Here is a 13789-nt window from a genome sequence, read left to right as displayed (position 1 = left end):
ATAGCACAAGGTGCTATTCTATATGTATAATGAAGATACATATGGTGCATAGGAAGTAACTACAGGAGAAACGTTGAAGATGCACATGGGGTAATAAGGGAGATTACTGAGTGTGTTTAAGAATAGTACTAAGTGGATGTGAAAGTTGTGAGATATGACATATTACGCTGATTGAAATTTGGACAAAAAGCTGATTTGAAATTTGATAAGCAATTTTAGCTATTAAGTAGAGCAGCGCTGCCCAACCCTCTTCCTGGAGATCTACTGTCCTGTGGGTTTTCAGTCCAACCCTAATTTAACACACCTGATTCTACTAATTAGCTACTCAACAAGACCTTAACTAGCAGGATCAGATACGCTAAATTTGGGTTGGATTGAAAACCTGCAGGACAGTAGATCTCCAGGAAGAGGGTTGGGCAGCCMTGAAGTAGAGAGTGAATGAGAGCTGTCAGGGGACTAGCTCCAGTGAGAAAGATTACTGAATGGATACCCRAACCAGTTCTGTGTGAGCTGAGTTTTTCGATCTATAATGTTATCTGGGAGTTCCGTCCACCACCTCCCATCGTCTGGGACTGCTAATAATAGCACAAGTGTTATTGTTGTTTTATATGTATAGGAAGTAGCGCTCTATAGGCATTTCTGGGAATTGTCTATGTGCTCTGGGACCACTGTACCATAGTCTCTGGGAGGCTAGAGAACTGTTGAAGATACATATGGTGCATAGGATGCACATGGAGTGGTGTGTATGTGAATGCCTATGTATACTTATATAGGGAAAAGTGAATGTAAAGATAGGAAAGAAGATAGGACTATTCCTGAATATGCTGTTAAATAGAACACTAGAGTGAATATTTAAACCCCTGAATGAATAGAACACTGGTGTAGAGGAGGATTTTGTGATGTAACACAAGTGTATAATGGGTTACTAGAGCTAAAGTAAGATACTATTGAGTGTAATGGTTTACTAGAGATCTGATGAAATAACAATAGAAAAAATAATAACATACAACTTGCACACCCACACGTACACGTACATAAGTGGTGTAAAAAATATTCTGAGAAATGTTCAGAGTGGTCCCTTTATGGATCATTTGATAAAGATAAGGTTAAAGCATTGCACGGGACTTGACTTACCCCTAACCAATAAAACTATAAATGCTTATGAGATTCCCTCCACCCTGGTAATACATAGGGCTGYGGCGGTCACAAAATGTTGTCAGCTGGTGATTGGCAAGCAAATAATATATACTCAATATACTCAGCAATTTACTGTTAATTAACATAAACACATTTAGCATCTCCTGGCTTTCACACATAGCCTCCAAGCCATTTTAAAAAGTCGAATAAATTCATGTAATATAGCCTACAACTTCACAATAAATCCATTATTTATTTTAGACAGGTCTTAGACCGGTCTAATATGATATGAAGAAAATGTTGTCTATTTCAGAAGAAAAGAATAGCATACTCTGAGTTGTCTTTATGTTAGGTCCTGATGTGGCTMTGCCAAATGACTGTGGGCTGCACTAGTTCATTTAGCAGACTTGCTTATAATTCTGTGGCATTATTTTATATATTTTTTATAGTATGAAGAATACAATTKAACAAAGCTGAATAAAATATAAATATTGTCGCCAAACGATTTGAGGGAGTGCGCACATGCGACTGTTCTGTGTTGAGCGGTTAACAAAGAAATAGGTATTCCTATATGCTTAATTTAGTTATTAATGTAACTTTAGTTGTTCTACAAACGTTGGGCTATATGTTTTGATTTTTAATACATTGTAAGGCTGCATGATGAGATTCTAATTATGATTTGAAAAAAGTCGCTTGAAAGGCATGAGCTCTGCTTTWGTTTTTTGCGCAGGCTGTRCACTCTAAAAAGAAAAGGTTCCTKGAGTATCCTTTAGGGGTTCTTCAAATTGAAACTGTGGGGGAACCCCAACAATAACACMATTTTAGTTTTCAGTGTTTATTATGATTTAAATGGCAAAGCAGAATWWAAAAAATCAAARTATGAGGTAAACTCAAGTCCAATGTGTACGTCCTCTAGTGTGGTGATGTTGATGTTCTCCGTATCCATAGCYAGAATGATTTTCCAGTGCATGGTGATCAAACAGGTTTCCTGTTATATTCATCAGAGGTRTACGGGGGTGAAGTCTGTGAATTCAAAAAAGAGTAATTATACAGATGATTAACAAAACATGCACATGACAGTATTCATACCTTGGATTTTGTTCTGATACCTGCATACACAGAAGTGAGCAGTTCAGTCATCTGCACCCAATACAGCTAGCCTTCAACATACTCTTATAGCCTACATATTCTTACCTCTTTGTTCATTGATATCCATTGGATTGTGTCCATTTTCTGTTTTAGAAAGATTTGMACAAATATGAAAACATAGACGGTATCATSRTAAAACAATAYMAATTTAGATCATACAAGGGATAAACCTTACCTTAAACTGAGGAGATCTTAACATTTTCTCAGTTAAGTGCCTGCACCTGCTATCCTTTCAAATCCAAACATTTCAGTTGGGCAGTTAGGTTCCTACAAGAACCCCCACCAACTAAGGAGGTTCCTCAATGAACCCCACCTACTATGGGGTTCTTGGAAGAACCTTTTGGGGGCAATTTTCAGTGCCAAGAACCCTAAGGTTCTTCGAAGAACTTTGAGGATCTTAGAAGAACCCTGGTTGAACCCCTAATTTGTTAGAGTGCACACACTCCAATAGTCTCTCATTCAGAATTTGACAAGCACTTGATAATGCCTCGAATTTCACGACTGCATCCCCTTTGTGGCTGTAATGCACCCTAAAAAAATCCAGGCCATTTGCGGCCCGGATTGCTGCGTTGTGCCCTTCTCCCTGAGTGTGCTGCGCAATCGGAAGCCATCTCACTCACATGGCTCTCTGTCACATGATAGGGTCTTTCTCACAGGCTACAAATGAAGACAGACACAACSGAGAAGCAACTGTGCCGTCCTTATCCAATTCCGAGGTGCATATTGGAARAACTGTCCACATTTACTTTTCGTCAGCCAGCAACATGAGCTCATGGGCTCTCGTGAAGTGTTTGATTAGATTTCTGATTACATTTGCATTGATGTCAGAGTGATTAGAGGGACAATAKAGTGCTGAGTACCAGGTAGTTAGAAAGTTATGTATGCTGCTAATAACCAGCAGCAGCATCAGAGCTTGGAGAAGCCTAATTACCATGACTAAACGGTCATGTGGAATATGACTGCCTTCATGACTCGTGACGACCAGTGTGGTGGTAAAATGGTCACCGCAACAACCCTAGTCATACATTTGAAATAAATCCCATACCCTGTTAAATAGACCTAATGATTTTCTATATTCACTTACTCAACTGTTTAACTTGCTAGGTAGATACTTGTTATGGACAGAGCACCATGTCATCYWCAGGGGACTRATAGACAGTGCCAGCCSWGTTAATACATATTGATCCCTCCAAAGCATTACATATGGATCTTAAAATAATAGACATTTAATAAATATTGAAGCAGAAAGGGAATAGTCAACAGAGATTGGTAACAAAAATATAGTGTCACTTTTTGAAGGTATACTAAAATGAAAACAGTGCCTTCCAAGACGTAAAAAGTTATGTTTGTGTTGTTTGTTTTTAAACAGTGCGATAGGGGTWAAAGCAGAACATTGTTTGAGAGGGATCGGTGTGTATTAGGAGTAGTGATTTAGAATGTGTTTTTTTCTACTGGAAAGAGTAGAAGGGTTTTAGTTGAAGGAAACAGATATGGAGACTAGTGAAAGTAACAAAGTGAATGGTAATATTAGATAGCACTCTAATAATGCAATATCTTAGTAATTTGAAGAAGTAAATGTTTCAATACAAGGTCACATGATGAACAGAGGGATTGAGCATTGGGGCTGATATTACATTTGATTGGGTTAGAGAAGTTTCCTGTGGAACAATAGATAGCCGCCAGTACTCACTGAACAAAAAACAGGCTGTAAGGGCAACAGTGGGGAAATTTGGGACAGAGGTATGAATAATTGAAATGACAAGTTTTCCAATTATTATTACTCAATACTATAGTTTGGGTAGCACCAGTGATTTAAGTAAGAAGGTAATGTCATCCAAAACAATCATCTGTTTCCATTATGTGGAACTGTGTCCAGAATAAGTAGATCCAAGTAAATATATTTAGTACYGAATATTGAGCTGATAAGCTAGCACCAACATTTTGAAGGTCCTAGGCAGGTTTGTTAAACAACAGGTTTCATATTTTGACTARTTTATGTCCCCGGGACAGTTTATGCAGAACTGTATTTCAATGCAACAGGTCAAAAGGTGCCTATTCCTGCCCACGATGCAGTAAACYCGATGAAGAGTAAGAATATTTTTAGGACTGATTTAAGATGTTTATTTTCTTTCATTAAGGACTCATGGAATGTCCACTACCAAGTTTTTAAAAATATGTTTGCCAATGGTTCTGTGTCTCTTTCTTTGAGGGGCTTCCTGAGGCAGTTGCCTTAAGAGTACAGTTATTGAGACTGTGTACTGTGCAGTGTAAAGGTGCCCGGATCCAGCTGTTGAGGGAGCTCCCAAATTAAGAAAGGCCTGGCCATTTTGTTATGGCGAAGGTGACCACAGATGGTATCTAAATGCATGGAATGGATAATTTGGCCGAGAACAGGGTGAACCTCACCCCCTCTAATCAGACATGTCGGAACCAACCCTATGAACTATGCCTATGTAACATGTTTATAACTAGTATATAAGGGATAACGGGACTGCCCCAAAGAAGAGAGCTCCTGATCGATATGTGTACTTGGTGCATTTAGGTGGTTGGAACCTCTCCAGCACGCTGATAATAAAGAATGATTCATTTAAGATTGACTTTGAGTGTCCCTGTGTAGAATTTCCACGACACTCCTCTGAGTACATTGACTTCAATACAAAACATAGGAGGCTCATGGTTCTCAACCCCCTTCCAAAGACTTACACAGTAATTATGACAAATTCTGGAGGACCGTCTCCAGCCTATCAGAGCTCTTGCAGCATGGCATGTTGTCCACCCAATCAAAGGATCAGATAATTAATCTAGTACTGAAAGCATATGCTACAGATAGCTAACACTGCAGTGTATACAATGTGGAGAGTAGTTGACTTAGAGAGAGCAAGACAATAGCTGAACAGTTAAAAAAATATATATATATCTTCCAAAATGAAGGAGAGGCGAGAGAGAATTTGAGAGAGAGAATATAATTTTTTTTCTTCCCAGTTTCACTTACTTAGCTAGCAAATGCAGCTAGCTAGTTTGCTAGCTGGATATGACTATCCAACACAGCACTGGAACTCTTCCAAGTCAAGGTAAGCTTTCGGTATTACTCATTTATTGCCACCGGGCCCGCCGGTGTAACTGCTTACTGATTGTACAWTAACGTTACTGCATGATTGTAGCATGTTTACTAACGCATTGGTTCTATTAGCTATGCTGACTATGACATTACTTTAGCTAATATGGTGACAACGATGTAGGCTGTGTGTAGCAGTTTGGTTTGGAAAAGGTTTTTCGCCTGGTCACGTACAGCTGATGTGTTGTGCATTGAAGTTCACAAGGGAAGAGGTGAGAGGAGGAGAGCACTTAGACGTGAGTAGGAATACAACATGGCTGCTATGAAAGTGAACTGTGTTTATGTGTGGTCGGGTGTATTCATTCCGCCGATTCTGTTGAAAAAGTTTATTTAACAGAACAAAACGGGGATAAACATACCTGAATTTGTCCAATAGAAACTCTCGTCTGCAACTGTTGGACTAATGATCACACCCTATATCAGCTTGATGCAGTATTGAATGTCACTGTCTGTCCATGTGTCACTGTATGTCACCTCAAATGTGTCTGTTGCCCTGTGTGCACCTACACGTTGTAAACTTTCAGTCATAGGCTAGGTTGTAGCAACCTCATGATGGGTATAGGGAAAATGTGAGTATCATGTAGTAGCCTAAACCTATCGATGTACATTGAACTGGGTGAATGGAATATGAATGAGAGTCATCCAATATGCTGTATTATATTTATTTTTTAAAAGGTTTTATTTAACTAGGCAAGTCAGTTAAGAACAAATTCTTATTTACAATTACGTCCTACCCCGACTGGCAAAACCCTCCCCTAACCCGGACGACACTGGGCCAATTGTGCGCCACCCTATAGGGGCTAAGGCCATACTCATGAAAAAAAAACGTCCTCCCAGATCTTAAACGGTACTGACCGTTACTGGTACAATTGAGGTCAGACTTCACCGCTATGGACATATAGATGACTCTACCTGTTTCTTTTGAACTGCTCGATGCCCCATATTATGTGAAGGAATTTAAAGAATTCTCGGTTTGGTGATTTTCTTTCAACATTTCAGTTGAATGCATTCAGTTGTACAACTGACTAGGTATCCCCCTTTCCCTTTTCAAGAGTAGCAGAAACTTGCAACAAGAGACCGAAAGGTTTTTCCAAACAGAGACCGAAGGTTCAGCAGCTTAGTGGGAAAGACAGACATCATTTTTTACAGTCATCTGCAGGCTTACACAGTGTCCTTTGGGATACGAAATTCGAGACGCGCAGTTGAGAGAACCGTTACTTTCCATCGTTAGTCTATCAGTTGTTTAGCCATTTTAGGATTTGTTAAGTAGACCTAATCCTAATTGATTAAAATTGCAACTATCAACCGAGAGAGTAAAAATTACTCTGTAATGGCAAACTTTGACCGTTTTTCATAATTGTTTTCTACTGTAGCCTCAGGTATTTGCGTAGGAGGGAGAGGCATCACCAAAACGGAGCGCACAAAGCCATTGCGCGCAGTACCACGTCATTCTGTCAAACTTATTGAAACGTGTTTTGTTACTTTCTGGCAACATATACTTCATTTTCATTCAGATAATATTTAAATAGGTGGGGAGTCGGGGGAGATGATGACAGGATTTCGACTGAACTTGGMGCCTCTCAAGGAACCGCTGGGATTCATCAAATTTGTAGAATGGGTAAGTAGACGACACTGTCCAGAATCCTACTGGAGAAAATCTGCAGCTCAACAGTTCTAATAGCGGAGGGAGTTTTCACTCTAGTTCGGGGCTGTGGCCTGAGAAAATAAAATAGAAAAGACTGTATATCACGCTTTTTTGCACTTCAATCATATTGCATGTTAGAGCAAACCACACAAGCTTTCATCAGTTATTTTTTTAACTAATGTGTCACAGTTTTGYTTTATTTTGTCAGTCTCTTTTCTCCTGATTCTGCAATGACAAAATAATGATAGCCTACAGTATGACATTCATTCAACTCTCCATTTTAGCAAAGTCTGCGGTGGGAGGTGGCCGAGCTACACCTGTGTTTGTAAGACCATGAGACAACCCGAAAACCGGTCTTCTCACACGTAGTGTCTGAACCTACAAACCCGGTACCAGTTAAACAAAATAATGGAAGTTTGGAAGTCGTTTTGGGGTTAAATATGTGTCCAAAAAACTCATATTTCATGAGCTTTCTTAGGCTGTATCTCCTAGATATAGGACAGATACTTCAAAACCTTATTCCTTAAGATACATTTTTTTTACTGTCTGTTTTTGCCTGGAATGTGTTATTCAATGCGTTTCTATGGGCTGTATATGGGCAAATTGGGCAAATTGAATATTTTATCAAATCATTTTTTATATATATTTATTTTATACCTACAGGGGTCCTAAAATTCTAAATCAAATAGCTAAATTATCCATGGTGTGACCATCTTAAAACAATTCGATATGTTAGCTTAGTAAACCTCTCCCCAAGGCATAGACTTTTAGAGAGTTAATCAGAACTGAAGAGATGTGATCCAGTTTTCAGGCCAGGGTCACATTCCTTCCACTTTTGAAACCATGTTGTCCTCAGAATCCATGCTTTTAGAGAGAATTCATTAATCAAGTTTAACCGACTTGTCTGCATAACTCAGTCAAAGGAATCCTGTGTAGCTATGCAGGAGGAAATTAGGTTAAAAATTCAGCTGTTCTCTCTCTCTCTCTCTCACTGTGCAAATCCTTCAAGATACAGGCTGCAGGCCAGACGGGCAGCAACACCCCAGTCATCTGACCATAGACTTTTACACAACAGGCTATTGTCTTTGTCTGTGCACTTGCAGTACTCACTAGATGTTAATTGCTGTGAGATGGCACAAATTGCTACAATTAGGTAGTCAGTCAACAGGAAGTTGTCACACTGTGAAATGAAAACATCTGCAGAAGGGCGAGAAAGAAGGGCCTTTCCGGAACCAAAATGGAGGCACAGTGACAAAGTAAGATTAAGTTCACCCTAGACACTGATCTCAGGTCAGTTGTGTGTTTCTTGTCCTATTAGTTCCTACTAGAAAGGGTAAAGCTGATCCTTGGTCTGGGCTTAGGGGCAACTTGTACCCGAAACTGATTCATTCTGAAGGTGCGTGTATTATTACACTCCAACTCCCTCTAGCCTACATCTAGAGAGAGAGAGCGAGAGAGAGCGAGCATCAACAGAGAACAACATAGCTTGCAGCAGAGATAATGAAAAGAGGATCAAAGCAGATCTTTATGTAGACCGTTAGATCCTTCTTGTTCTTGGCAAGCTTACCGTTGGGTGTGATGCTGCATGCATGCTATTCAATTCTTTCATTCCGTTTATCAAAACACCCCCCTGAGCTGGTCTACTACAGTATCTTACAGTATGTCCAGCAAGCAATGTTTCTCCATTCTCCCTGCTCAGCTAAAACAGTTGACATGATATCTCTCTTTCTCTCAATCACTCTTTCTTTCTCTGTTTTAAACAGCTGACAGCCATCTTTGCGTTTGGGAGCTGTGGGGGTTATTCTGGCAGGAATATCGTGTCACTCTTCTGCRGTGAAGGAAGGAACGAGACGCTGAATGTTACTTTTAGCTATCCCTTCAGGTGGGTGTCAGTCAGTCCTCTCTCTGTGTGTTACTGTGGTTGATACCCCATACAACTATTAGACCCTGCAAAAAAAAAAAAAAAAAATTGAAATATTTGAAATGCCTTGATGTGTTGTCGGATATCCTGCTGGAACTGTGAAGGAAGTTGTATAGATATCATCTGTTCGAGGATGTTCATGGTGGAGGAAACAACTTGACCCCATGACCTCAACTGATTATTTCCTCCATTAAACTGAATGAGTGTTTTCKTGTGCAGTGTAAGGACTGGGGTTTATTCCAGGTGTAGTATGACACAAACAGGAAGTGACCTGTGCAGTGAAGATGTATCAGGTTAAACTAGATGACACAAAGGATACTTTTTAATTGTCAATCAGAAAGATTTGCAGCTGAAATTGTGACAATATAAAGTCTCCATTCTATCCTCTTGTTATTGTCATTATACAGTATATCCCCTGGGTATAAGTACACTGAACAAAAATATAAATGCAACATGTCAAGTGTTGGTCCCATGTTTCATGAGCTGAAATAAAAGATCCCAGAARTGTTCTATACGCACAAAAAGCTTATTTCTCTTAAAGTTTGTGCACAAATTTGTTTGCATCCCTGTTAGTGAGCATTTCTCCTTTTCTAAGATAATCCACACCTGACAGGTGTTGCATATCAAGAAGCTGATTAAACAGCATGATAATTACACAGGTGCACCTTGTGCTGGGGACAATAAAAGGCCACTCTAAAATGTTCAGTTTTGTCACACAAYACAATGCCACAGATGTCTCATGTTTTGAGGGAGCGTGCAATTGGCATACTGACTGCAGGAATGTCCACCAGAGCTATTGCCAGAGAATTKAAGGTTAATTTCTCTATCATAAGCCGCCTCCAACGTTGTTTTATAGAATTTGACAGTACGTCCAACCAGCCTCACAACTGCAGACCACATGTATGGCATTGTATGGGCGAGCGGTTTGCTGATGTCAACATTGTGAACAGAGTGCCCCATGGTGGCAGTGGGGTTATTGTATGGTCAGGCATAAGCTACGGACAACGAACACAAATGCATTTATCAATGGCATTTTGAATGTACAGAGATCCGTGACAAGATCCTGAGGCCCATTGTCGTGCCATTCATCCGTCCCCATCACCTCATATTTCAGCATGATAAGGCACAACCCCATGTCACAAGCATCTGTACAGAAGCTGAAAATGTCCCAGTTCTTCCATGGCCTGCATACTCACCAGACATGTCACCCATTGAGCATGTTTGGGATGCTCTGGATCGACRTGTACGACAGCGTGTTACAGTTTCTGCCATATCCAGCAACTTCCCACTGCCATTGAAGAGGAGTGGGACAACAATCAACAGCCTGCGAAAGAGATGTGTCGCGCTGCATGAGGCAAATGGTGGTCATACCAGATACTGACTGGTTTTCTGATCCACGCCCATACCTTTTTTTATAGGTATCTGTGACCAACAGATGCATGTCTGTATTCCCAGTCATGTGAAATCCATAGATTAGGGCCTAATGAATTGATTTCAATTGACTGATTTCCTTATGAACTGTAACTCAGTCAAATCTTTGAAATTGTTGCGTTTATATTTTTGTTCAGTATATTTACAGTGTGACACTGATCTCTTACCGAAATACTCTGGATAACTCTTGTTATATCACGTATAGATGTACACTGAAGTGTAAAGCTGTGTTGTGTCCCCAGGTTAAACCTGGTTGCTCTAGTGGAGGCCAACACCACTCTGTGTAACCACTCCGTGCCCGTCACCCACCTGGTGGGAGACTCCGCCTCCTCGGCCCAGTTCTTTGTGGGCGTGGCCATCATCTGCTTCCTGTATTCTATAGTGGCGTTGCTCATCTACCTGGGCTACATGCACATGTACATCGACTCTGACTTCGGCCCTATGTTTGTGAGTACTGGGAAAGGCATGTTTGTGTTTGTGAGTACTGGGAAAGGCATGTTTGTGTTTGTGAGTACTGGGAAAGTAAAAGCACAACACCTAGATTGAAATCCCCATATGTGACTTGACATTAATATGATTGATGTGATTTGATTTTGATTGAAATTATTTATTTAAGTGTAATACACCTACTGGTGCCCAGCCCACATGGGCTTACAAGACACTACTAAACATAGTACTATTTTACTTGTACTCAAAACAAAATAACATTTGACAAATTATACACGTACAATAATCATGGCAAGTACAGCTACACTACACTACACACTACACAAACTGTACATTTCTCCTTCTCCTCTAGGCATTGTGAACAAACTGAGCAATCTCAAACACACCCTGTCTGAAACAAAATTCAAGCCTCTGCTTGTCCCGTAACCAGAATACTTCAGGGTAATCACCCCCCCAAAAAAATCAAAAAATAACATCTCAGATCATCAAAGAACGTCTGAGATCATTATACAGAGGGCAATAAAACACTAAATGGATTTTGTTTTCGATTTTCCCAAAATCACACATTAGGAAAATTCTCTTTTCTTCAGGRAATCTGTTAAATCTGCYTGTCTCTATAGCCAGAGGGAGGGTGYGGGATCTGACTTGTGCACAAACTGACCTTTRGCTTCTTGCTAGGTTCAGGTGGACATATGGTTCAGGGGTATAGTTCTCTTTGATGAGAGTTTACGTTCTAAGCAGGGGTTGGAATCAAAATGAACAGAACCGTTATTAYTTTTTGTTCAGTTCCACTGTTCCGACCAGCAAAATACATTATTGATTTCTTCCTCGTCTCATTCTTGCTGACATCAAAAGTAAAAAAAAAAATATTAATAGGAGACCGAATGCGATCGGACCACCGTCTAATTGGCCTCCATATAACTCTTAGAGAATTCCACGTAGACGGGGATATTGAACATTTAATCAAAGCCTATTGAAAGACAATTTGTTCTTCACAAAGACAAAATAATTCATAATTTACTTTTTTTTGCACAACATAGGTACAGCAGATCCCCTTATTGTATGGGACACTTTCAAATGTACTTTTAGAGGCCATTCAATACAATATTAATCATTTAAACAAAAGCAGTTTAGTTCAAAAGAGATTAGACTAATAAAGGAAATAGAGGAAGTAACAGAGCAGGAAGATGGTAATGGTAACTACTATAGAGGCACAAAATAGGTTATAGGAAAAACAAAAAGAAATGGAGGTACTTATTCAAGAATGATTAAGTGTAATGTATTACAAAAATAAAGCGATTTGGATGGAAAATTGTGAAAAAGGCACAACATTTTTCTTGACTCTTCAACATAGAAATTCTACCCAAAAATAATTTACAGAAACTCGTTACAAATGATGGAGTTATCCATGATTCACCAGATTATATTTTGAAAGAAGAAGCTAAATATTTTAAGCATATGTTTTCTTTTCAGTCTCCTCCATTTCCACTGAATGATGTTAACTGTAAGGATTTCTTCCCTAATAATACTACTACTACTAATAATAATGTCAAATTAACACATTTACAGAAAGACCTGTGTGAAGGCCAACTTACAGAAGAGGACATTTTGAGGAAATAAAATCTTTTCAGTCTGGAAAAACACCAGGGCTTGACGGTATACCAGTAGAAGTATATCATACCTTTTTTGATGTACTCAAATATCCATTATTAGCATGTTTTAATTACTCCTATCCAAATGGTAGACTTTCAGGTACTCAACAGGAAGGTCTGATTTCATTACTTCTAATACAGGACCCACGTGGAAAGTATAAAGATCCAGTCCATTTAAGAAACTGGAGGCCTCTAACACTTCAATGTTGTGATGCAAAAATCCTGGTGAAATGCATATCACATAGAATGAAAAAGGTTTTACCAGATATTGTTCATCCTGATCAGACAGGTTTTTTACATGGACGATATATTGGAGATAATATACGACAATTACTTGAAACAATTGAACATTATGAAACATCGAAGATATCATGCCTGGTCTTCATAGCAGATTTTGAAAAGGCGTTTGATAAAGTACGACTAGAATTTCTATATAAAAGCCTTCCTTACTTTAATTTTGACGAATCTCTTATACAATTGGTTAAAGTTATGTACAGCAACCCCAGATGTAAAATAGTAAATAATGGATACTTCTCAGAAAGTATTGAGCTTTTAAGAGGAGTTAAACAAGGCTGTCAGTTGTCTCCTTATCTATTTATTATGGCAATTGAAATGCTATCTATTAAAATTAGATCCAACAAGAACATCAAGGGGTTAGAAATCCTGGGGATAAAAACAAAAGTGTCAATGTATGTCGATGACTAGTTTTTTCTTAAGTCCACAATCTGGACCCCTGCACAGTCTCATTGAAGATCTTGATCACTTTTCTAGCCTCTCTGGATTAAAACCTAATTATGACAAGTGTACCATATGTATGTATTGGATCGTTAAAAAATACAGTGTTTACACTACCTTGTAGTTTACCAATAAAATGGGTGGATGGTGAAGTAGACATGCTTGGTATTCAAATCTCAAAAAATATAAATGAATTTACCACAAATCATTTCAATAGAAAGTTAGCAAAAATAGATAAGATTCTGCAACTATGGAGAGGTAAATAGTTGTCTATTTATGGAAAAATCACATTGATTAACTCTTTGGTCCTATCACAGTTTACTTACTTATTAATGGCATTGCCTACTCCAGATGACTCGTTTTTTAAATCGTATGAGCAAAAAATATTTCTTTTTATTTGGAATGCTAAGCCAGAGAAAATTAAACGTGCCTATTTATATAATGAATATGAGTTTGGGGGGCTAAAATGATTAAATATTAAAGCTTTAAACCTCTCACTAAAAGCTTCACTCATACATAAGTTATACTTAAACCCAAAATGGTTCTCCAGTAGATTA

At 38.9% G+C, this 13789-nt stretch overlaps 1 protein-coding gene and 1 long non-coding RNA gene across 2 annotated transcripts in view; one reads left to right on the top strand and one right to left on the bottom strand.

Moving 5' to 3' along the window:
• Positions 1-2074: 2074 nt before the first annotated feature.
• On the bottom strand, positions 2075-2841 carry LOC112081351 (uncharacterized). Its single transcript, XR_002896478.2, has 3 exons — positions 2462-2841; positions 2332-2370; positions 2075-2160 (listed from the first exon to the last, which is right to left on the bottom strand). It is a non-coding gene; the product is annotated as an uncharacterized lncRNA (long non-coding RNA).
• A 3997-nt stretch (positions 2842-6838) lies between these two features.
• The window catches only part of LOC111956076 (synaptophysin-like protein 1), a 39918-nt gene continuing 32967 nt past the window's right edge, over positions 6839-13789 (top strand). Inside the window, exons 1-3 of the mRNA XM_023976510.2 lie at positions 6839-7019; positions 8810-8928; positions 10641-10905. Of these exons, the coding sequence (XP_023832278.2) occupies positions 6948-7019; positions 8810-8928; positions 10641-10905 (456 nt within the window). The 5' untranslated portion in view covers positions 6839-6947. The remainder of the gene's footprint in view (positions 7020-8809; positions 8929-10640; positions 10906-13789) is intronic.

The sequence above is a fragment of the Salvelinus sp. IW2-2015 genome, linkage group LG3 (genome assembly GCF_002910315.2).
Source record: "Salvelinus sp. IW2-2015 linkage group LG3, ASM291031v2, whole genome shotgun sequence".
In the NCBI taxonomy this organism is placed as follows: domain Eukaryota; kingdom Metazoa; phylum Chordata; class Actinopteri; order Salmoniformes; family Salmonidae; genus Salvelinus; species Salvelinus sp. IW2-2015.
The sequence above is the reverse complement of the archived record's forward strand: the minus strand, read 5'-3'. Positions and strand labels throughout refer to the sequence as shown.